This window comes from Triturus cristatus, chromosome 1_2, assembly GCF_964204655.1.
Source record: "Triturus cristatus chromosome 1_2, aTriCri1.1, whole genome shotgun sequence".
NCBI classification, from domain to species: Eukaryota; Metazoa; Chordata; class Amphibia; order Caudata; family Salamandridae; genus Triturus; species Triturus cristatus.
In genome coordinates this window covers 150,177,187-150,200,369 of record NC_140580.1, presented here as the reverse complement: position 1 = coordinate 150,200,369, position 23,183 = coordinate 150,177,187, and the positions used below count along the sequence as shown (strand labels likewise).

Here is a 23,183-nt window from a genome sequence, read left to right as displayed (position 1 = left end):
CCTTTAGTCCTTTCAAGTTGTACCATGCTCGAGCAGTCGTGTAGTTGCACCTATGAACAGGTGGATATTCGCATGTTTGTGCTGCTCCAAATAGTCCTTATATGTATTCTAAGCGCTATGAAGGCTGCATTTTTACTCCTCGTATTCTAACCTCTAAAATAAATGTCTAGCACTTGTAGATGTATCACGGCCCTTTTAAAGCATCCTATCTCCCTGCCACTGAGTTCCAGCTTGATGCTGAGCACTACTGCATATGTCAAACCATGCAATGCCTTTAATACATATCCCAGAATTTTCTTAGTTGCCATTCCAACACATCTAGCCACAAGTCAGAAAGGTGTAATTGTTTCAAAGTTGAATGCTGGCACACATCCTTTCGCCTCAGTGGTCCCTTGAGTGGAGCCACTTGACTTGCACTCGAAGAACAGCCATAGGCCAAATCGTGCCTGTTTTGATACTTTTAAAACATTATTCGAATTTTGTTTCAAAGTTAGAAAAAACTCAAAATCTTCCATTTGCGATATAGTGTGAAATCAATCAGTAGACCAGTGAAATTCAAGTTTATTTAAATGAAGCAATTGATAATACTGCGATGGAGGTAATGAACTGGGCAAGATGGTGGGGCTAGTAAGCGTTAAGGTCAGGATCTGTACTTTATACAGTAATAACCTTTCTTTTGTGTACATGGGTAGATTTTTTGAGAATTCTGCGCTTGAAACCTAGTTTGTTTTGTCTCCATTGTGCAGATGTGCTCCATTGCTTTTCCTGAGCTCCACCTCTCATACCTAGGTATAATATTAACTCTGGGCTTGGCTAGTGCAGTTAACTAGCACTGAGATAGCTCATGGGGATGAGTGTCCACAGCTGACACAGTCATAATCTACATGCCAGTGGTTTAAACCCCATCACACCAGAACAGACGTTCCATTATTTTCTTAGTTTACAAGTACATTCTGAAGACACTAACTTGAGGTTGTGATACAAATTAACCATTGAATTGTATGTGTGTGTTTTTTCTTATTTACTACACAGTTTTAAAATTTGTGTACTTGTGTATCCTTTCTGTGACGGATGCAATCTCCATTATACAAAAATGTATAAAAATAAACGTTTTTCTATGCAGCACAGAACCATCATTCCAAAATGAAATGCACACGATTTGTAAAATTGTGTTTTACTTTACTTTTGCAAAATGTATTTAATGTGACCCTCTCATTCGCATAGAAATTGTGTACATGCAGTTGTAATGAAATCTAACTTTTTGTTTAGATTAACTTGTTGTTCTTACTAAATAGAAGTGTTTAGAGTTAAAAGTATAATATTCAATTGAAGCTGAGGGGCCATTTCCATGATGTCAAAGGAATTAAGCGTACATCATTAATAATTGATTGTTGAAGCCTTCACAGACTTTTTAATGTGCACTTTGAATAAAACCCTCCCCTTCATTTAGTTTTAATCTGACCATTTACACAGTTTTCTCTCCTCTAGGTTTCCTCCACACATGGTGCCGCCACATCATAGTTTACACACAACCGGAATCCCTCATCCCGCCATAGTCACGCCGACAGTCAAACAGGAGTCTTCTCAAAGCGACGTGGGGTCCATGCACAGCTCGTAAGTATTTCCTTTCCTTGGATTTTTGCTGACTTGTTATTGAACTTGTGAGACAGTGTACTTGACATTTAAGCAGGTTTAAAAAAAAAAAAAAACATCTTAGTGCAGTTAGTTTCAATTTCTGTAAATGTCATCATTAAAATCCCGTGACCTTTTTGAAACTTGTCGCCTTGAGGTGCCTAACCCAATTGTTTGCAGTTCTTGTCAGTGCTACAGTGTACTAAAATAGTGAATTGCTCAGGACACTGTTGAAGTTCAGTTTTTTTTTAATTTTATTACCTCCCTCTCCTGCCTGCAGCTCCTTACAAACTCCACCCAAGTTGTCTTTTTAAGAATTGGTCCTGGAAACCAAATGACAGCTTTCCTCACTCTAGACTGCAATTGACTGCATCTAGGGGGCATTAATGTGAGATTATTTCGTCCCACCGAGGTAGGGCTTCTGAGCAGATGCACAAGTTCCCCTACAGTCCGTTATCTGCAAGATCAGGACGGGCAGCTGACATTATGTAAGCTGAGTTGTTTGAAACTTTTATTACATAATCAGTTTGAATGGCTTAAACTTCGTAATTAAGAAGGTGGCTAAAGCTGTTCAGGAAACTGTGGTTTTGGGCAAACCAAGTTTCTCTCTCCCTGGACTTGTTGTTGCTCTACCACTGTCGTGAGCATTGGAAACAAGCTGTTTCCAACAGTTTGTAGTTTTGCACTTTTATTAAAAAGTTGATATTAAAATAACAATGAATATTTGCACCTTTTCTGAGTCAGTCAGGTGAATCGTGTTGCTGGTGCCTGGCTATGCAGTGATCGCATATAATATAATGCACACTATCAGCTACTCAGCTCGTTTGATTGAGTAATGAACAAAATGAAACTTGTACTCTGCCTTCTTTAAATTTATGTTTATTGTCAGCATTTGAATAAGGTGACTGGGTAGGGTGGTAAGCGGGAGGGAGGGTGGGGGTGGAGGGGGCACAACTGAAAAGTATAAAATAAATAAAACCTCTAGCTCGGATTTCATGTTCTTATCCAGGAAACACCAGGATTCCAAAAAAGAGGAGGAGAAGAAAAAGCCACATATAAAAAAGCCGCTCAATGCGTTCATGCTCTACATGAAGGAGATGAGGGCCAAGGTGGTGGCGGAGTGCACACTAAAGGAAAGTGCGGCCATCAACCAGATCCTCGGCCGAAGGGTAAGTACTTCTGGAAAACCAGGGCTGGGTCAGTTCCAGGAGGGATGCCGGCCCTGACTGTCAGTGTTTGAGTAAGCTCTGTCTCTCCGATGTACCGGTTAACTCGTCCGAAAGGCTCAGTTAGTTTGGTCCCTTGAAGCAGTCTGTCTCCTCATTCATCTGACTCTTGGATAGTGTAAAAGCAAGAATGGATGACCCCTTCCTACCTGTGAAGTCTGAAGCTTTGCTTAACTTCTAAACATACAAGTAAGCAGGGTGTTCCACCACCTTCAGAATAAACCTATTTTTTGTGTGCAAGTACTGCATCCTTCCCAGGGATGTCCCTTACATTCAAGCGCCTGATAGACATGTTTTCCTATGTTTCCAGATGTGCTTGACTTTTTATTATCCCCAAGTTGGATATGACTATGGAAACAGGCATTGTTTAGAATTTGCCCAGTGATTTAATTTTCAAATCAGGAAATGTAAAGTGAAGGCAATAGTTGTATTTTTCAACAGAATAAGTTGTTTAATCACTGTTCTTTGTAAGAAAGGAAGCATTTTTGCATGGTTGCAGTGGCAGCTGGCCTAAATAAAAAATGGTGGGGGGGGGGGGGTGAACACACACAACTCGCCATAAATTGTGGAGCACAACCGGTGAGGCACTCATGTTTGCTGTCCAAGAGCAGGAAAAGGAAGGACTTCCTTCCTGCTCGTGGAATTCAGCTCCAACCAGTCCTGGAGCTGCCCTCATGCTGTGAAAACCGCTCCAGGATTGGTGGGAACAGGCTCACCCAGCGCTCATTTTGAGGCTGGGGGTCTGTGCCACCAATTCCCAGGCTGTTTCACAGCCTTTGGGTTGTTCGGTGTACAGTGGGCATGTCGGTCTGACCGTTGCAAGATGGACGGACAATCTGACATGCGTACTGTAGACCAGTGCGGTCATCCTGCATTTGCAGATTCAGCCCCGCCCCCACCCTTGTGCTGTACACAGTGCGAGCCAGTGCCGTGGAAAATAAATAAAATGGTATTGAGCTGCCATTTTATTTATTTGTTTTTACCTGCTGCACTTGCAGCAGGCGGGCGACGCTGCTCCGTTCGGAGGAGGAGCTGCCTCGGCATTGTTGTGACTGATTGCCAATGTGATTTTACGAAAAGAGCAATACATTTTACACCAGTTTTGTCTTTATGAAATGAAGGCGATTCTTGATTCGGTTTAATCGTAAGGTGGACTATTTACATTGCTTGTCCAATCGTATTGTTATTATTTTAATTAAGTTGATCAGTAAAGTACCAGTTATTATTTGCTTCTCATCACTGTAGCTTATCACAATGCAGGTCATAGCTGCCCTTATTCCCAGTAGACTTAACTACAATTTGCATACTGGAGAGGGCTGTAAACTTGGACTGGTCACTAACCAAGCAGTGTCTCTCTTCTTTGTCTTCCTCTCTTTCAGTGGCATGCCCTGTCCAGAGAAGAACAAGCGAAATACTACGAGCTTGCCAGAAAGGAGCGGCAGCTGCACATGCAGCTCTACCCTGGCTGGTCCGCACGGGATAACTATGTAGGTGGCTATGTAGGTGGATATTTTTTCAGTAGTAGACTCGTAGAATGGAATGTTGAATACCTGCCAAAACCAAACGCTGCAATCCTGGTGAACTCTTCTGAGCGGTACGTCCCTTTGCCACCATGCGCGTTCCCAGATCACGCATGTGTGTAAGCAACCTAATTTGGCCCGCTTGCTGATTTCCATGCACAGTTGCATTTTTTGTCCAAAATCATCACACAGTGGGACGAAGGGGAGGCAGCACTTGTTGACGGGACACTTGATAAGGCTCTGAACATGTGACAGTCCCATGCTGTGCCAGTCCAACTGCTGCCTCCTCAGTTTTCCCACAAACCCAAAACGTGTGCCACCTACAAGTGCAACATAAGGTTGAATTCAACTAAATTCAAAATTATACTAAGGTTAAAAGAGTAATGAGTCCTCTCTACAGAGGGCATGGCTGGACAGTCATGATCACCAGTCTACGTTCCATCCTGCCTCTTGATCAACAAATTCTCCCACTTTGAACCGCTAAGCCAAGTGACGAAAATATGCGTTTTGTTTTTGTAAACTACTGCTTATTTGGTTTATAGCAAAGCGAATTATCCATGATAGCCAAATTATTGTAGCCAATGGTTTAAAATATGATGGATGCCGAAGCTTTGCTTTGTTTTTAACTGATCCATGATATGCCTTCAGATAAAAGCAGGTGCCTTTCGGTTTAACCACACGGTAGCTACCAACATTTTAGTTTTTCTTAAAGCGAGCCTGCCTTTTGTTGTCAAACAATGGCCGGAGATATTGGGCTTTACAGATCATTTCTGTATTCCTTAGTTAGGCTGTTCAGCATCTGGCAACCTTCACGCCTTTGATCAATTTCTGCGATTCTGGCACGTTTTTCTCAGGTTGTACAAAAAGGGTGTGCATCACCAAGTTCAAAGCCACTGGTGGTGTCAGGTGGATGTGGGCTGCTTGCCACGAGTAAATTGAAATCCACACAGATACACGCATTACTTTGAAACTCAAAATAATGATATACGTCTGTTTGCTGCAAGCAGTAGATATACAAGTATTTGTGGATAATCATACACAAAGCGTCAGCTGTACTGCACATTCGAAGGGTGTTGCTAGTGTGCTCCTGTAGCATAACCGTGTGGTTTCACTGGTGTCTGGCATTGTAAGTTCATTATTTAGGCAGCCTTGAGCAAGAACCATGGACTGCTGTACTAATAATGCCCGATTGTGCTCTACATAAGTGCCAAATAACATTAACACTATGTCAATTCTTTAAGTTCAGCAGGTTGTTAGCATGTGGTAGAAACGGAGGGAATTTACCGGCTTCTAGCATGCACTCCTTTGTCCTCTTTCTGTGTATGCGTCACTACCCGTGCCACAGCCTCCGGGCTCAATGTACTCTTGACTTTGCCAGTGTTTTCATGCAGCCCAATGAGTGTAGGAAGCGCTGTTGCTTTGCTGGCATCATGTGAGAGCTCCACCAGGTTCCTTGCTTGCCGTGAGAAACGGTTCATCTCTTCCCCGCTACAGAGGTGTGTGATAGTCAGTCACTGAAGGAAAACAGGCACACAAATGTAAACTAATCAAGGTTGCATAGGCATTAATGTTTGCAATCTTTTACCAGTAGGGATCAGCAGACACTAGTCTGAAAACTTGATAGCCCCTCCTCGATGGGTTCACCCATGACACAGTTATTAATTTCATCATAATCCTCGTCTATTTGTATTTCATAATCGATCGATTCCCATATTTCTGCTGCTGGCATCTTAGTACCAGCAGAACTGAACACGCAAACTGAATCCTTCTTCAGACGGATATGAGGGCTCTGGTGATGACTGAACTGGTTGGTAGCAGGACTCCAGAAAGGGCTTCTTTAAGAGCTCACCAGAGCATTTCATTAATGTACATTGGCTTACTCACTGCACACAGTGCCCCTATAGCAAACATGCATAAGGATTGGGCATATCCCTGCTTATTATGCATTTACCAACCTTTATCGATGTGGTGACGGAGTATGCTGTATGGAGCGTGCATCCACCACTGATCCATTGAGCACCACCTTTCATCGTTCACAGACCTGAAATGCTTCAGTTTCAAGAAAGTTATTTCCATGAGTTGTTCGATGTCCCAGGATGAGACCCTGCCAATGCACATGCTTGAATACCTCATCGCTACGTGAAACTGAGCTTACTTGGTGTGCCCTTCAAGTGGACGTAAAATCTTGTGGCTCAGTTCAGCATAAACCCAAGTACTCCATTTAGTCCTGCTTAGATGTGCAAGGATTGCATTATGGGAGCTCATTCTCAAGACGTGTGAACTTGGTGTAACGCTTGCAATGGTTACAGAGGGTTTTCCTTCCGGAGTGCCTCACGTAATACAAGTCAGTCACTTACTGTTGCCCTCTCCTAAGCAGCGAATGTTTATGTACATGGGAAGGCTGGATTGGCCCCGTAGGTCTGGACCATGTAGCAATTCTATATCTGGTCCAGCTGGGTTCAATTTTTCTGCTAACAATCTGAATTTGAATTTAAACAATTGGCGCCCATAGATTATTTTATTGTTTTTTGATAAAAAAATGATCTTTTTCCGTCCACAAAATAAATAATTCCTAATCTTCCAACAGGGCAAGAAGAAGAAGAGGAAAAGGGACAAGCAGCCTGGGGAGACCAATGGTAAGCATTGCTGGTGTGCCCAGTCGTCGCGTACACCCTCACGTCCTTGAAGTGACCTTTTGGGTTCTTTACATCTTACTAGTTAGGTTGTGTCTCGTAATTTTCACTACATCATTTGCGCTCCCTTTAATCCGTTTTATTTTGCCTTGTTAAAGTCTATAAAAAGGACATAGTTGGGTAGCCGGTGATTGCATGACAAGATCACCTTATGATTTAAATGTCTTTCAAAAGCGACAGACTTGCAGAGTCGTAGTAGCCGTGCAGTGGTGTGAATGGGTTTGTGTACGTTTGATGTAACTGCAGGCTGTGTCTCTGTGTGCCGATGCATGCCTGACGCTGGCCACATTGCTTCCCCAGGTTATATTAAGGAGGTTTCCCCTTTTTTTTTATTCCTGAACTTTTAAAATACTGCATAGACAATCTCATAACTAAGTGTAACATTTTTAAACCCGTGATGATGTCCCGACTTTGTGTAATTTGTTCTTTTTTTTCAGAACACAACGAATGTTTCCTAAATCCTTGCCTTTCACTTCCTCCGATCACAGGTGCTGCCGCCATTTTGAATCATTCCAATACTATTACTTAACATTATTCTTATCATTAAATAATATAACCCGTTTTAACGCCATTAAAAGCATAATGCCCATGAATTCATACATCATGTTGAGTAGGCTTTTGAAACGTTCCATAACGGTCATGTTCATTCTAACCACTCACTTATTTTAGAAGTTTGCTGGTCATCACACTTTTTCGCATTGAACTGTGTAAAACCAGAAATTCTGTGTGCCTGGGCAAATTGAATATGCAGTATTTCTTTTGCAAAAGCGACTGATAACCGAATATCAGCACTCGGCAGTAAACCTCCTTAATCTAATTGCATTTGTATGTCATTGTTCCCGCTAAATAACCTGGGCTGCAAAGAGCTTGCATGCGCCCGCCCCTTTTCTGCCCTCTCCGCATGGCATTCTGCTCGCACACTAATTCTCACACCTCTTATTGGCTTTCCTGCTGGCGCTAACCTGCCCATCTTTCTAGCTTGCTCAGTTCTTGCCCGCTCCTCTTTTTTTTTCTTTTACCTTTAAGCACGCATTTTATTTTTTTTAAACAAAAATTAAAAATAACAGATGAAAGCTGAATGTTTCCAAAGCTGCAATATCCCCAAGCGCGTCGTCAAAATGTGACCCTTTGACATAGGTATGTGTGGGAAACACATTAAAAGCGCGTGCAGCATGAGACTTCCGTTCCCAGCTCTCCCCGTAGCTCTCTCCTCACACCTCTTTGATAATGTAAGACAAAAGCGGAACCCACGCTTGGGCCGAGATGTCCTTTTAGAAAGGGATACTGCAGCTTTAATTGCACCAGCTGATCTAAAAAAAAAAAAAAAAATCATAAATGATATGAACGTGAATTCCTTTTTTTGACATTTCTTTCTAAGCCTTAAATTGAAAGTCTATACTTTTGCAATTAGTAACCAGTTCATTGATTTATTTCCTTTAATTATTTTCTTTTTATTTTATTCTCTTTTTTTCCTTTTTTTCTCTCTTTCTCTGCTCGCTTCTGTCTTGACCTCATTCAGACCTGAGCGCTCCCAAGAAATGCAGAGCGCGCTTTGGCCTTGATCAACAGAATAACTGGTGCGGCCCCTGCAGGTGTGTATAGTTGTTTGGGGACTCTGCTGTCGCTGGTAGCAGTTGGTCTTTACGCCTCCTTCCCCTTTCCTCCCTGCCGCCTGTAGCTCTGTGTTGTGATTTGGACTGAGAGGTCGGGGCGCCACTCGCCACAAAGCCATCATGACACCACCCCTCTATATACAACATATGTAAATCGGAACCATACATTAGTATGGCACACCACCACAAATAATGAGCTTTTGATTTGATTTAGGGGTGTTGGCAGAGTGGCTCCAGAGGTTCCTCTGTGGCCTCCTCATTCCCTTCTAACTCACAACACTGAGCATGGCAAAATGCCATTGTGTTTTTTTTTCCTTCTTAACTTTTTTAAGTTTGAAATGGAAACTTGAAAACCCGCCACACAAACACGTGTCAGGTTTTCTTCCAGTTTTCACCCAGCCAATTCTCCTGTGTGCAGTGTGTTGGTGAGGGGAGAATGCCCTGTACAGCCGAGATGATTGACAAGTTAGCCATAGCCTTCGATTCGGCATCCAATTCAGCTCTCCACTATTTTCTGTTGTTGTTTTTTTTTGTTCTACCTTATACTAACAGATGCAAATGCTCCAAAGAAGTGCCGGGCACTGTTCGGGCTTGACCGACAGAATTTGTGGTGCAAGCCATGCAGGTATACTAAAGAAGGCATCTGGGATATAATGAGTGCACTCTATCTTTCTTAGTTCAATTCTCGAATAGATCATTTTTTGCTATTCTCTGCTTTTCCCCCCTCTCCAACAATTATTGCAACAAAAAAAATCGCATCCTTTCAAATCTCTCCCTAACATTTTTCTATACCTCTCCTGCTTCTGTTGTTCTGTTTACCAATGACATGTCCCTGTTGAAGAGCTGGGAATCTCTACAAGCAATGGGCACATAAAGCATCAGAGAAGCCCCAGTGGCCTAATGGTCACTTTTTTATGTCTGATCATTATAGTTGGCTTTGTGTAGCCATTTCAGTGGAAATGTCACTCTAGAATTTAGGTCACAGTTATTCAACCAGAACCAAAGTACCATTCGGAAGAGTCTCTTCAGGTATTAGGGACTACTTTTGTCAGCATTTAAAGAGTTGTATGCAGCTTTAGACAGTCAATTTAGAGTCAGCCCCTACTTTGTCCCATCAGGTTTGAAACTCTCGTCTGTGCAGCTCTGACTTGAGCAAAAAGTTGTATTATCTGCATTGGCCAGTGATGTGATCTGATGCCACCATGCACGTGGAAGATAGTGCACTTCAGGGTCCAATAGCAGGAAAGGCCCATAGACGGCCAAGTACATCCTGTATTACTGAATCTCATGGAAGGAAGAACAGTCTTTCCAAACAGTGACGTATGGGGCTATATTTTGGTCTCTACATCTAAAAATTTTAAAAGATTTCTCAGCAACATTTATTCACTAGCAAGCATATTGATATTTTCACTCCATTTTGTAAAGATGAGTAGCCATTGTCCTATAAAATGTATTTTTTACTCTTTAATGCATGATTACACCCTCAGACCATGCACTGGTGGTCTCATCTACCAACTATGAGGTTCATGCCATACCACCACAATGGCAATCAACAGGTCTGGGGTGCGAAAAAGAGTGAAAGTCCTATAGCAACATTGGGAAATCCAGTTCAAAACAAGTAACCTGAATTACCATCAAACAGCGTTCATTAATGCATGCCCCAGATGGATTTTTTTTGTAATACAGGGTAACGTTTTAGCTTTTTTTCTTAGCATCCCATACAAATACACTGAGATTTCTGTGATTCTTTTTTTGTAGCTACACTGGTGGCCAACATCACGCATCGCTATCCCCACTTGACGCTGCGACCATGATGCACCATTATAGTGACTGGCTATGGTGAAAATGAATACCATGATGCATCATGATGATCAGCTTACCTAGGTACCGTGAGGGGTGATGGTGACCATCAATGTAGTTCATTAACAGTATAATTTGTATTTACATTTTACTGCACATTTATGCCATATTCACCTTGTGCTCTGTACTGCTTACAGAAAATACATGTAATTCTCCAAAATTGGGGCAAGTAGCAGCTGTCCCTCTGTAGTTTATGGATTTTAGGCATTCCCTGTGTTGACTTGCACCACTTGCTTGACATTGTTTCCAGCAGCCCTAGATGTATATACGAGTGGAGTTCCAGCACTTTTACGATTTAGGGAGAACTCTTGAATTGTCAGACATGTTTCCATTGTTGAAAACAATAGCTACACTGTCGAGTTTGTAGCTTCGCTTTGTAGTAAGGAGTCTTTCAATGTTTTGACCCCAGTTCATTTTTTCCCCCTCCTCCTACTTCAAGCATAATATCATAGTAGAAAGAAACTCTCCTGAAGAGATCGAGGGTGATAAGACCTCTCGGTTCATCTCACAATGCCCCTGACCGATCTACGGTATTGTGACTTATCCTAATGTAAAAGCATCATAGGATTGATGTCAATGTGATCTGGCTTTCTGTGAATACCTCTCAAACAGGGCATTCAAGCAAAATTTTTTTTTTTTTAACCAACGCCTTTGACATAATAAACTCTCCTATTCCACACAGTCAGAGGCCTCGCACAATACAACGGAGGCGTGAAAAACCACGTCCCATAGAGGTGAGCAGAGTGTGATTCATTATTCTTCCGAAGAGAATAAATGTGGGGTTTGCCCACCTCAGGTCAAACCTTCAAGGTGACCTTTTCTGGAAAAAAACTTTTTTCTAAAGAAATGCTAATTAACAATAGCAATTAAGGTTGGTTAAACCGCAGCTGCACATAACTTTGCATGCCAGGTGTGCACCTAAAGTCACTTTCCATCTCCATCTTAGAGGACGAGATGCACCGTTGCATTGCTTTCATGAATGGGACTTGGAATCTAAAACTCTCTAGTACAGCCAGGTCGTCCTGTGAAAAGGCATCGGCTACAAATTCAAGTATAGTTTCACCTCCCCATCACCTGCCGTTTTCAGTGTAACTTCTACAATAGCCCTACCTGCAATTAATGGTCCTCTCGAAATCCTGTATGTGGGGAGCCCCCATGGAATTGCTTGCCATGCTTTTTTGTGCTTCTTGTCTGAGGCCAATTTAGATATTGCATTTTGCTACCATCTGATTCATAGTTCTCCTTAAATATAACACGAAAGGCTAATATAGCCATCGTTTAGGAACATGATAGCATGGTTCTGTCTCACTGGCAAACTATTGAGCGGAAACTGAACTATGAGGCCAACTTAAGGCTCATCAAACCCTCCCAAAACTTAACTGGGCTTCCAGCAGGGTTGAAGACTGTTGAGTGAAGCAAACACATACACCATGTTTATAGGTAGCAGAAACACACTAAGATTGCGAGGGGCCACAAACCTGCAGAAAGTCATGTCTGGGACATCTGTTACTTGGATTCCAGTCATGTTTTTGATTTAAATCTAAGTCTCAACTCTTTCCGGTTAGAAATGCATCTTTTGACTTTTAACCAATCTGTGCAGCTTGAATATTTTACACCTTCAATGGCTCCCTTCCACTATTTTCCACGTTCATGTCCTCACAAAGAGATCAGAATTCTCGACTGATAAATCCATGTTGGCTAAGCAGTAAGAGCACAAAAAATAAATTTTCACAAACACGTGCTAGAGAGATTACCCTTCCAACATCTGCTAAAACTCAATTAAAAAAAGTTGAGTAGGTATTTTCTTTGCTAATGTTTTGTGGATAGGTATGCAGTAATTTGGGAAGAGAATCATTGACTCAACCTTTAAAATAAAAATGCGCCAGAAACCAACATTAATGTTCTGACGATGAAAGCAGGTTTTGGGATATAAACGCTACTTATGGGAAATCTATCTGGCGTTTTTCAAGATACCCATTTAATTCTACAGGCAGATAGGAAAAGTAGGCAGATATGTTTAACAACGAGAAAGATTTGAAAGGCAGTGCAGCTTGGCAGTTTATTTGCATTTGCCTCAGGTTGGAGAACAGGCTCATCTGAGGAGCACCTGACATAAAAATACCAATGTTTGCACAACTGTTTTAAAAAAGAAACATCAGTTATTTTCTGAGTTGAGACAATCACAATGGAGAATCCCTTAGGGAGGCACAAATCTCTTCGAACTCTGACAGTCTTTCCCAGGATGAGCAGGGAACTTGCACAGCTGCCTCATGATGGCCAGAGTTCAACACACTTGAAAGACCCACAGGAAACTTGCTTAAGTCAGGATTGGGCCGGTCATGTTTTTTTCTACCAAGGATGGAATCTAAGAATTCCTGAAACGGTTCCGGTGTGTCTCTGGGGTTTTGATGGCTCTGATGAATTCCTTCAATGGTATGAGGGGAAGTAGCTCAACGTTCCTGTTTTGGAAATAGAGGTTTTCCATACCTCTTTCTAATGTGGGCCCAATAGGATCTTTGAAGTTGAGTTGGGATTGCAACACAGAGATGACCAGTCACAGCTACAAAGGAGAGCACAAGGGGAGCCCATGTTAGAGCATGCCCAAGTTCTGCTACAGGTCACACGTGTCATCCCGTGAATAACCAGAGGTATTTCTTTCTTGGTGGAGGGAATCAGTCTAGCGCTTGTTAAATTCTTTCTTATTTCCACTTCCCATAATGAACCACTTTGGTTAAATCTGTTGTTTCTTTATTCTGATACAAGCAGTCTTTGAATTTGGATTAGAGTGATGGTAGGTATTTGGAGCTAACCCATCCTTCTCGGTGTGTGTAGTGCTCCCTGTCTCACCTTCCCACCCGTTTGTGATTTTCATTTGTCTCCATTTACACCCCCACCTGTGCAATGTGTTGTGCGACTGTAGATGAGAAGACACCATTTTGTGTACTGTGCATGCTCTGCCATTTTGTTAACCATACCAGACCTGGGCTGTTCACCGCCGTCCTTCCAAACGAAGTGTAAGGTGGAGGATTACACAAAGTGTGCCTCATTTTACACATAGAGCCATAGGTTGTTGGTGTAAGCATGGGTACTTGCAGATGATCCTTGAGGGTAAATCCAGATGGGGATTTAAGAATATGAAAATTACTATTGCTGAGAAAGATGTCCACAAAAAGCTTCTCATTGGGGGTATTGGCATTTTCATTGATAATGGTTAAAACCCTCCTTGAGTCAATCCTCGAGTACCATTAGTGAGTATCCACGGCACAAGGGGTGCATGATTTGTCTTTAACACAAAGCTTGGTGCACCATTCTCTTACACGTTAGCTACGTGTTCTTTGGAGGGAGTAGTATACGATGGCATGTACTGCTTAGTGGTATTATTGAACCTGACAGTCATACACTGATTGCATGTGGCCTGTGTTCGTTTCCTACTTTAAGGACCCTAGCCACCTCTCTATTACACAAATTATGCTACTCCACTGACCGGCTATTAGAAGTAGATAGAGTAATATGCTTGTAAATTACTGTCCAGATCTGAAAGGACTTCTGTTCCTGTGGTAAAGAGTAAATTTTCAAAACTTTCATTACTTCGGGGTAGGGTTCTTTACTGAAAAAAGAGTAACTGTAATCTGCTGTTAGTGCTCTGGTTTAAGAGTTGAGGGCCTTTTTCTCCAGGCCACTAACACAACCGTTGTTGCTCTCCAAAACCGAAATAAAATATTTGTTTCAACAATACATGTGTTCAACTAGTCAAAGCTCATTTTAAATAGGTAGCTGTCATTTCTCGGATGCCATATCCCTTCATAAAACATTTTATTTCACATAAAAGTGAAATAACGTTATGGGGCCTCCAATTTTAGGACTGGGTGTTCAAATTTTGAGCTTTGCCATTGAGTACGCCTGAGTGACTTGAGTTCCAACAGTGCCATGGTCTACGTCTCCCCCAAGCTTAAGAGTTTTAAAAGGAAGATTTGTTAGCTTGCTTGCATCTTTAATTACAGGCACTTAGTACTAATAATCAAGAAGGTACATTGTAAACAAATTAACTTACCCTGCCCTTTCAACGCTTAACGCTTTCAGGTGAGAACCACAATTTCATCTTGCTCCCCCAATTTATTGGGATGGTCTGAATTGTAGCCCAGAGATGTCAGACAATATAAGCACACATGGTTTGCACTGAAGTGATCTAAATACTAGATGATTATTAAAAATAGGAGCAGGCTTTAATATGATGCATAAAACATCCCTTGCGGTTTGATTCAAGCTCCGAAAAGGCAGAGAACGTGTGGCACGATTCAAAAACAGATTGTTACTTGTAGGGAGAGGTGATGACCTACCTTAGATGCTATGGAATGGCAGCATAGTACAAACAGCAACTTTACAAATTAAGGTCTGCAACACACACACTTTTTGTACCATATGTCCCTTCATAATGAAAACAGTCGGATGTCAAAATAATTTGAGTATGACAAAAGGAGTGCTATATTCTATATTGACGTGTCGGCTCCTTTACGGTGCTCACAGAGCCTTCATCACGACAGAAGAAATAGTTAAAACCAACAATGTATGCTCTTAACTACACCAGTGGTCGAGCCCGATTAGGATTACCATGCTTGGAACACTTATTTCATTGATAGGAGAGTCGAGCTGGAGTGAAGCAGTCACTGTGCATAGTTTTATGAGCTACTACTGGATGACCCTTGTCTTTCCAACAAAGTATGAAGGTTTAGATAGTAAATGATTTGTCCACGTGTATCTTCTAATTTTTTATGCCTAAAAATGCCATGAGGGATGCCCCAAACATATTTGACAACCGTTCCAGGGTGTGTCAGTTTTGAGAGATGGTTCAGGAAAGGTGTGAGATCGGGCTTTCTTGTGCCTAAGTTTCTTGATTGCATAGAACTGGATGGGCCAGTCGTTTTTGGTGCAAGTCGGTTAGCATTTTTGAATAATCAATCACCTTTTGGAAATAGTATTTAGAAAATTGTAGATTTAAAAAATGTCCCTACGCTAGCCTACAATTTGGTATTATGACGCTAAAACTATAGTAATGCAAATAGACCTCATCAATAAGCACAGCTTTGACTCTGAATGGTTGTATTACAAATAAGGTTTGTGTAAAAAGAAACTGGCTCAAGGGATACTGAGGTTTATTTGGTATAGCTATGGGTGGATATTAATACAAAAAATGGTGCAGTTTTTCAAATGATCTTTTAACATTGTAAAAAATACTTGTATTTGAAAATTGTTGTTCAGTCAGATGCATGTTTCTGTTCTGGGCTACTGCATGTACGGTGCCCACAGACACACATACACGCTCACAGTCGCTGGACATACACACAAACAAACACGCTTTTACTTCTACTACTGGCTAAAAAAAGGGAAACTCCTCCTTCGACGAATATTTTCTATACCGTATGCCTACTGTCTTGACTTTTGCTGTCACTGGCGCTGATATGCCTCGGCTATGTATTCTGGCCAGTTCGCATCTGTTCTTTCCATGCACAAATTAATACCGCAAAAAAAGCTCTAAACATATGCTGGTGCCAGCGAAAAAGCATGTGTATGCACAGAAATTATTTGTGTAAATGATCTGAAATAAAAGACATCTGCATGCGTTTGTTGTGTGTATAGAAGTGATGAATGCTCAGGGAGTGACAGAAGAGTACAACGCTATGACTGAGGTCATTGAAGGGATGAGCACACATTGATGTACATGTCCCATCTCGTGAAGTGATGGATCTGGGAAAAGTGTTAGGTTTAAATTCAAAGAAACTGCAAAAAGGAAACAGATATGCAATATACGCCTTAGTATACCCCCACTAAATTCCTTTTACAATTTAGAGTACTGGAACACTCATAACTTGTGCTTATGCAGCTCTTAGACGTCCCGAGGCTTATGCACACTATCAGTGGCTGAAAAAGCACAGGCTGATACACCAGATTAAAACTGGTGACATCAAGTCATTCACAGATCTCTGCACTAGCCACATTAGCTGGCTGAGCTATTTGACTGATATGTAAATACGCGATCTCTTCCGGTGCCGTAAAGCATGTTCTTCCTTAAGAGAGGTCAGTTTTATCTGCAGCTGTACCAAGCTACAATTCTGCTACATGGTATTTTGAATGGAAAGGTTTCAAAATTAAAAGCGCTTTATTTAAAAAACAAACACAAAAGCACAGTGAGATTAGCATAAAGAATAGGTTCCTGCTTTGAGCATACCATTTCACCTCTTTCCAGCGTCATTCTGCTGTTCCATCTTATCCTCCCCTCATCACCGGTCTGCCATTCCAACTTTCCCCACCACCATTCTGGGATGCCATATCTCCAGCATCTTCTAATCCTTCTCTCATCACTGTGCCCCCGGGTACCATTCTGCTATTCCACTTCTCTCCTGTAATCCCAGATGCCTCTCAAACTCTTTTCAACAGTGTTTTACCTACTGGCATCTTTGCAAAACATTCTTCCATTACACCTCTCCAGTCGTCATTAGGGCACTCTCTCACCTGTGCCTTTCTTCTTATGCGCCTCTTCTGTCCTCTCTTGCCATTTTGTTCCTTCCCAAACACCACTCTGCCACTTCATATCTTCAAACATCCCTCCAGTTGCCTTCCTATGTTCCACTCTTTCACATTTTACCTTTACCAATCATGTTTCTGTCACTCCTTCATGCCGCCCGTTCGGATATTCCATTTTTCAAGCACATTCATTCCAGCTTCTCATTACATCTCTATTCAGACTAATTCTGATCATCCATCTTTCCCCTATGGAACGTTCATTCAGTCCCCTTGGAACACTGTTTTGATATTTTATAAGTTGCTTACATTGGTTTGTCATTTCCACTCTCTGAAACACTGTTTCTTTTCCATCTCAGCCCCCCAGCTTCATTCTAATATAACAACGCATCATTGAGCTGCTCCACCACCAGTCACCTCTGTACCCGTCAAATGTTCCATCCATCTCCGCACCATGCTGCGATGTATATCTTTCCATAACTGTTCAGACCTTCCTTCTCTTTAGCATCTTTTGTCTTCTTGTTTGATTCAAGGACCATTCTCCTATTCTCCAGTCAGTTGCTTCTTGGACTTGCATTCCTTTATTGCGCATTTCATTCTTTACAAATCATCTTGATGAAATGCCATCTCTCGACGACAACAATATGCCATTCTATTTCTCCCATGTCTTGTTCTCTCTTAATCTCTTTTCCATACCATTCTCTTGCTCAACATTATTTTGCCTTTCCATCTTTCTCCAGCACCAGTCGTCCATTCGGTCTCACTCTAGGCACACTTTTCCATTCCTGGTTTCCCCATTAGCATGTTGCCATTCTTGATAGGTAGGGGTAGTTGGATATTACCTCTCCCTCTACAACCGTTTGGTCATTCTTTGCCACTTGGCTCTATCTTCCTAGTTAATTGTCTTCCAGCTTTATTTTATCATGGGATCGTTTTTCAAAACCATTCACCGATTTCATGTGCGTCGCGACTCATTCGCTATTTTTTCGTTTCGGCACCAGTGAGAGATCTAAACTCTGCCCTGCACTACTCTCTCTCATGCAACACCATTCTGCGATTATTTTTCTCTCCAGAGCTATTCTGCTGTGTAATTTCGCACACCGGAATTGCCTTTTCCTTTCAAAGAATGGTAAAACTATCAAATGTCAGAACTTTCCATTTTTCTGCCTCCACATTTTTGGCTTTTCCCTTCCAAAAAGCTTGAAAAGGGCTTGCTTTTCTGTGCTCTTCGCCGCAGGCAGAGGTTAGGAAGGTCTCATAGACCATGCCTCATGCCCCAAAATAGTTTTGTGACCGTGGTTGGCAAAAAGACCATGCTGTTCCTTGCCCTAAAAAGACTTCAGTCCAGGCCTTTCGGTGATGAGGCTGTAGCTTATTTCACCCAGTGGTCTCACTTGTTTGCTGCTGTCCTCCAAGTTGTGGCTTCTATTAGACTTCTAAAACTTTTAACTCCAAAATGTCTCGATGGGGAGCAATAATAGAACGATATATAATGTTCTTGGTGCTGTATGGTCACTTTTCTCCAGTTAAATGCGAAGTCCAGATCTAAAAAAAAAAAAAAAACACGGTTCTACTTTGGAGCGAATAGCCGTTTCTTAAAATGTAAGGATTTGTCTGGCTCTTGGGTGTTCCCATGTAAATAGGACTATTGTTTGGGAAATGGCAATTAAATCCTGCGCTTTTTGTCTGGTTCTCGATATTTCAGAGCCGGCACAACTTCTGTGCGGAGGATATTGGCACGCGGGGAGGGCGGGTCAGTCGGCAGGGGAGTGGCAGGGGGGCTCAGGTAGGTGGCTTGTTGGGTGATGGCTGTCACCTACTTCACATACCTGGGCTTCTAAATAGTATCTCATCCAGCCATTGTATGTACGCCTGCCTAGGAGTATGTGATGGAATTGTGCTAGAGTAGACCTTTACACCCTCCATCTAGCCTACTTTTCCGCGTGCTGTAGCTATCAAAGCACATAAAGAGCACGATTTTCTTTAAACAAAAAAACAAAAACAAAAAAAACGTCATGCAGCACTTCTATTTCTCATAAGTCACTGCGGGCTTGGGCTGCTGGGGGTGTGCTTCACCTACTAAAATTCAGTCGCAATTACATCACGAACCAAGCGAGACACATTTTTGGTCATTCCTTAAAAATATTGACAGACCTAGAAGGAAGAAATGCTTTGCAAGGGAACGACGTGCGGGCCTCGAAAACCAGTTACTCTTGTTATTTAGGGCCATGTTTCTGTTCTCCCTCTCCGCTCTTCTTTTCTTGATTCTGACTTTATTTTTCTCGTCTCTGACGTGTGTTCGTTTGGTGTGTGCACGGTTGCATCTGCTAGCAGGATGTGGTGCTAAGGGCGCTGCTTCAGTGGAGACCGTTTCTCGAGGTCTTTGTTAAGGTTGCGGGCCTGTCAGTCGGCTGTAACTAACTTTGCCTTTGGTTTTGTGGTTGCTAAAGATGATTGATAGTAGTTACAGGGGGATATGATGTGTGTGAAAGACACTTACTAAGAAGTTATTAACGACACATCTGAAATTCGTTTTAATAATATGTGAATCAGGCAGAAGTTAAAACTTTAATAGGAAGAAGCAAAATGTAATATTTCTGAAAAGGCTGCTGGTATCCTTTTAAAACGAGGAAACCTTGACCAAAAGGGAGGGCATGTGTGATTTGCCTCGGGCCCTCAACTCTTCCACCGGGGCATTATCAAACAGCAAGTGCCTGACCTGGAGGCCATTGTTTCCAATATAAAACATAAAAACATATCTCTAGCGTTTCTCAGTCACGCGGATTCCATGGTAATTCAAGATTGCTGGCCAGTTAGACATGAGATTCGCATCCAGACCACCAGACAACATGAGGACTTGCGTTTCCAATGTACCAGAATAATAAAAGACTAGAAATCAAGAAGCTAGATCATGCACATTAGTTCACTATTAAAAGAAAAAAAAAAAAAAGAAAGTAGCCATGTCACTCGTTTGAATATCGGTACAAGAGTTCACCAGTAAGTTGTAGGCCGCAAGATTTTTACCACAGGATCGGAGCAATCTCTGTCTGTACCACATTCGAGCAGAAAATTTGCGATAGGAGAAAAACCCTAAGTTAGGAATCAAGGCCCCTAAAAAAGCGGACATCTTGACTCTTAATTTTGGAAACACAGTTTACCGGGAAGTGTGAAACTCTAACCAATTATGGTGCGCCTGTACAGCCCTCATAAAGTAACGGGAGGTAATTCTCATTGTCTAAAATAGGCAAAAAAAACTTTATACTGAATGGTCGCATACAGTGCTTTGATATGTTGAGGTACAATCTTCCCTTGGAGAAATTGTATCCATTACATGTGTAGGTAGGTGCACTGCAGCTACCTCCATGTGCAGATCTAGGGTGCAGGCGTTTGGCATTTTAATGAGATACCTGATGGAAAGGGAACCTTTTTATATAATGCTGGATGTTGCAGCCTGCCTCATTCCTTTTCGTCACAAAATATCATTTAGTGTGAGAGTAAACTTGCATGACCACGTAGGGTAGCTGCATAGAGCCCCACCATTATTTTGGCGTGTGCTTTGCCTAGTTTGGGTTGGGTATTTGTTGTTTGTCCAGATGATTTTCTCCTTCACTGTCTTTGCCCTTTATTTACAGATGACTCTTTCCCCCTGTTTCTAGGAGAAAAAAAAAGTGCATTCGTTACATACAAGGTGAAGGCAGCTGCATCAGCCCACCCTCTTCAGATGGAAGCCTACTAGACTCTCCTCCTCTTTCCCCTGACCTGCTGGCATCCCCTCCAAGAGACTCGCTATCACAGACTGAACAGACCCAGCCGCTCTCACTGACGTTGAAACCCGACCCCCTGGCACGCCTCTCCATGCTGCCCCCCTCTTTAGGCCTGTCGGATAGTCCTGCGGGCAAAGTCGGCGCCCTCTCTGCTACAAGTTGTCAAAATGGGGGATTAGACCATCATCTGCCTCACTCTTTACAGTCGTCACTACTGCCATCCGCGTCTTTAGTCCAACCGTCAACGTCGTCCTTGCATTCCCATCATTCTTTGGCAGGAATGCCCCACCCTCAGCCACTTTCACTCGTAACGAAGTCTTTGGAATAGCTTTAGCCTGGACATTGGTCTTGTTTTCTTTTTTTAAATATTTTTATTTTATTTTATTGTTTAATATTATTTGTGCCACACAGGCTATTTTCGTTGATGTTTTATCAAGTTCATTGGTCAATATTTGACCCATCGTTATTTCAATGTTTCCTTTTAAATATGTAGATTTCAAGAGCCTCATGATTCTGCCAAAATTTTTATCAACAGCTGTTTTAAAGTCTTTGTAGCGTTTCGGGAAAAAACTCAAAAATATATATATATATATATGTACACATAACTGTTAGTAATTCTGATAGTTTATTATTGAAGACTCGTTGAAGGGAAGACGAAGAAAACATGCATCTTTGAAGCAGCCCTTGTTAGGAAAAAGTTGGTTCTTTTTTATTTGTATTAAATACGAGCTTGCGAACCAATCATTTTACATCTGATTTGTAACCTATAAAGGGCACACTGAATGCAGTGCCGCCAATTTTTCTTGTGTGAAACAACTTTCATTGTGATTGTCACTCGTTATTATTTAAATGTACAGGAAAGAAAAATTAAGAGGTAACAAAAGGACGTGATAATATGCCTCGTTTCATGGTGGTGTTTTTTTTTCTTCGAGGGGGATGCTATATGAAACATTCAATTACAAAAAAAATGTAAAAGGGAAAAAAAGGAATGACCGCGCTATTGGACCAGTAGTATTTATTGCTTTAGAATTTGCTTGTTGTATCTGTACGTCGTCCGTTTTTAAATGTTTTCCTTTCCTCGGAATATTGTACAAAGTTTTCTTTTATTAGCGTAAGCATCTTATAAATATATAGCAACTCATTTGTACAAGGTTTTTAAGTTTATATATATATAAAAATGTATATATATTTTTTTGTAATTTTATGTTGCTGTATGAAACACAGTCTCCACCAAACGGACAGAACAGCGGCATTAATTAAGGACCCACAGAATGAAGAACGAAGGAGAATAGAAAGCTTTAAAAGCCATTTCATGAATTAAGACTTGAACCGCCCTTAAGGGAAATCTACACTTACTGTTTCAGAAGCAGTAGACTGCAAAGGAGACCCCTTTTAGGAGCAACAGTGAAATCCCCGCACCATTTGGACGATCTCCACATTTTCATGTGCCAAATGTCTCATCGCCAACCCGACATTTTCCCTGCTACCTCCTCCAAACCCAATTCCCCCTTTTTAACGCTGTGCATTTTTTGTTCCTCATGTTTTGCTGTGATGTTACATAGATGACGTATGTAGTTTTTATCGTCTACTATAACAGATCTCTTTGGGTAGCGGATTGACTGGACAGCATTTAAAATGAAGAGGTAACGACCGTTGAGGGCCAAAATGATGTACATTGGAATTCTATTTAAATATGGAAAAGACTGCCACTTTTTATGTACAACTACGACAAATAGGCCGGTAGAAAACGTAATAATATAAAAAAAATCTAGGCATGTTGATGTTGCAAATGAAAGGCTGTAAAAGCTGGACACCCCCACATCCAGTGCCACTGTAGTTGACATGAAGCGATTGTAAAATGTCTGATTTTTTTTCCTCTGGTTTATTAAGATGCTAACTATAACATTTTTTATTGTGAATACTTTGAATGTTTCCTAACAGCTGTGATGTTACTGTTCTGTTTTAATGCTCTTATTCCGATTTTAATTTCAAATGGTTTTCAGGCCATCATTATTATTATTATTATATTTTTTTTGTAATGAATAAATGTTCATGCTGTACAGTATCTGTAGCATGCAGTTCTGGATTAATAAAAAGCAACTTAGTATGTGCAGAAATAAATTGTTTCGTGTTTGATCTGGCAGCCTGTTGATGGCCAAAGAGTTTGGTGGTAAATTCGAGTCCCATCAATTGCAAACATGATCATATGAAGGACACCTAATATCGGAAGAAGCTACAAGCAGGGTTGGTGGGCTGAGGTGGTGACTAATAGCTGGGTACCCCATTTACTGTTCTTGTTTATAAAGCATATTCAAATGGGGACCAGGCGTCGGTGTTAAAATACTTGTATGACTGTGGG

The 23,183-nt window shown here is 41.5% G+C and overlaps 1 protein-coding gene across 42 annotated transcripts in view; it reads left to right on the top strand.

The window, feature by feature from the left end:
- Positions 1 to 22,945, top strand: part of TCF7L2 (transcription factor 7 like 2) — a 331,284-nt gene extending 308,339 nt beyond the window's left edge. For 4 of the 42 annotated variants that reach the window (XM_085603389.1, XM_085603378.1, XM_085603387.1 and 1 more), the window contains 7 exons: positions 1,489 to 1,614; positions 2,642 to 2,801; positions 4,238 to 4,345; positions 6,966 to 7,014; positions 7,509 to 7,559; positions 8,591 to 8,663; positions 20,717 to 22,945. In XM_085603389.1, coding sequence (XP_085459515.1) covers positions 1,489 to 1,614; positions 2,642 to 2,801; positions 4,238 to 4,345; positions 6,966 to 7,014; positions 7,509 to 7,559; positions 8,591 to 8,663; positions 20,717 to 21,152 — 1,003 coding nt within the window. In that variant the 3' untranslated portion in view covers positions 21,153 to 22,945. Of the gene's footprint in view, positions 1 to 1,473; positions 1,615 to 2,617; positions 2,802 to 4,237; positions 4,358 to 6,965; positions 7,015 to 7,508; positions 7,560 to 8,590; positions 8,664 to 9,236; positions 9,310 to 10,442; positions 10,569 to 13,310; positions 13,337 to 20,716 lie in introns of those variants that run through there. The other 38 variants (XM_085603362.1, XM_085603374.1, XM_085603358.1 and 35 more) reach the window with 28 other exon arrangements.
- The last annotated feature ends 238 nt before the right edge of the window (positions 22,946 to 23,183 follow it).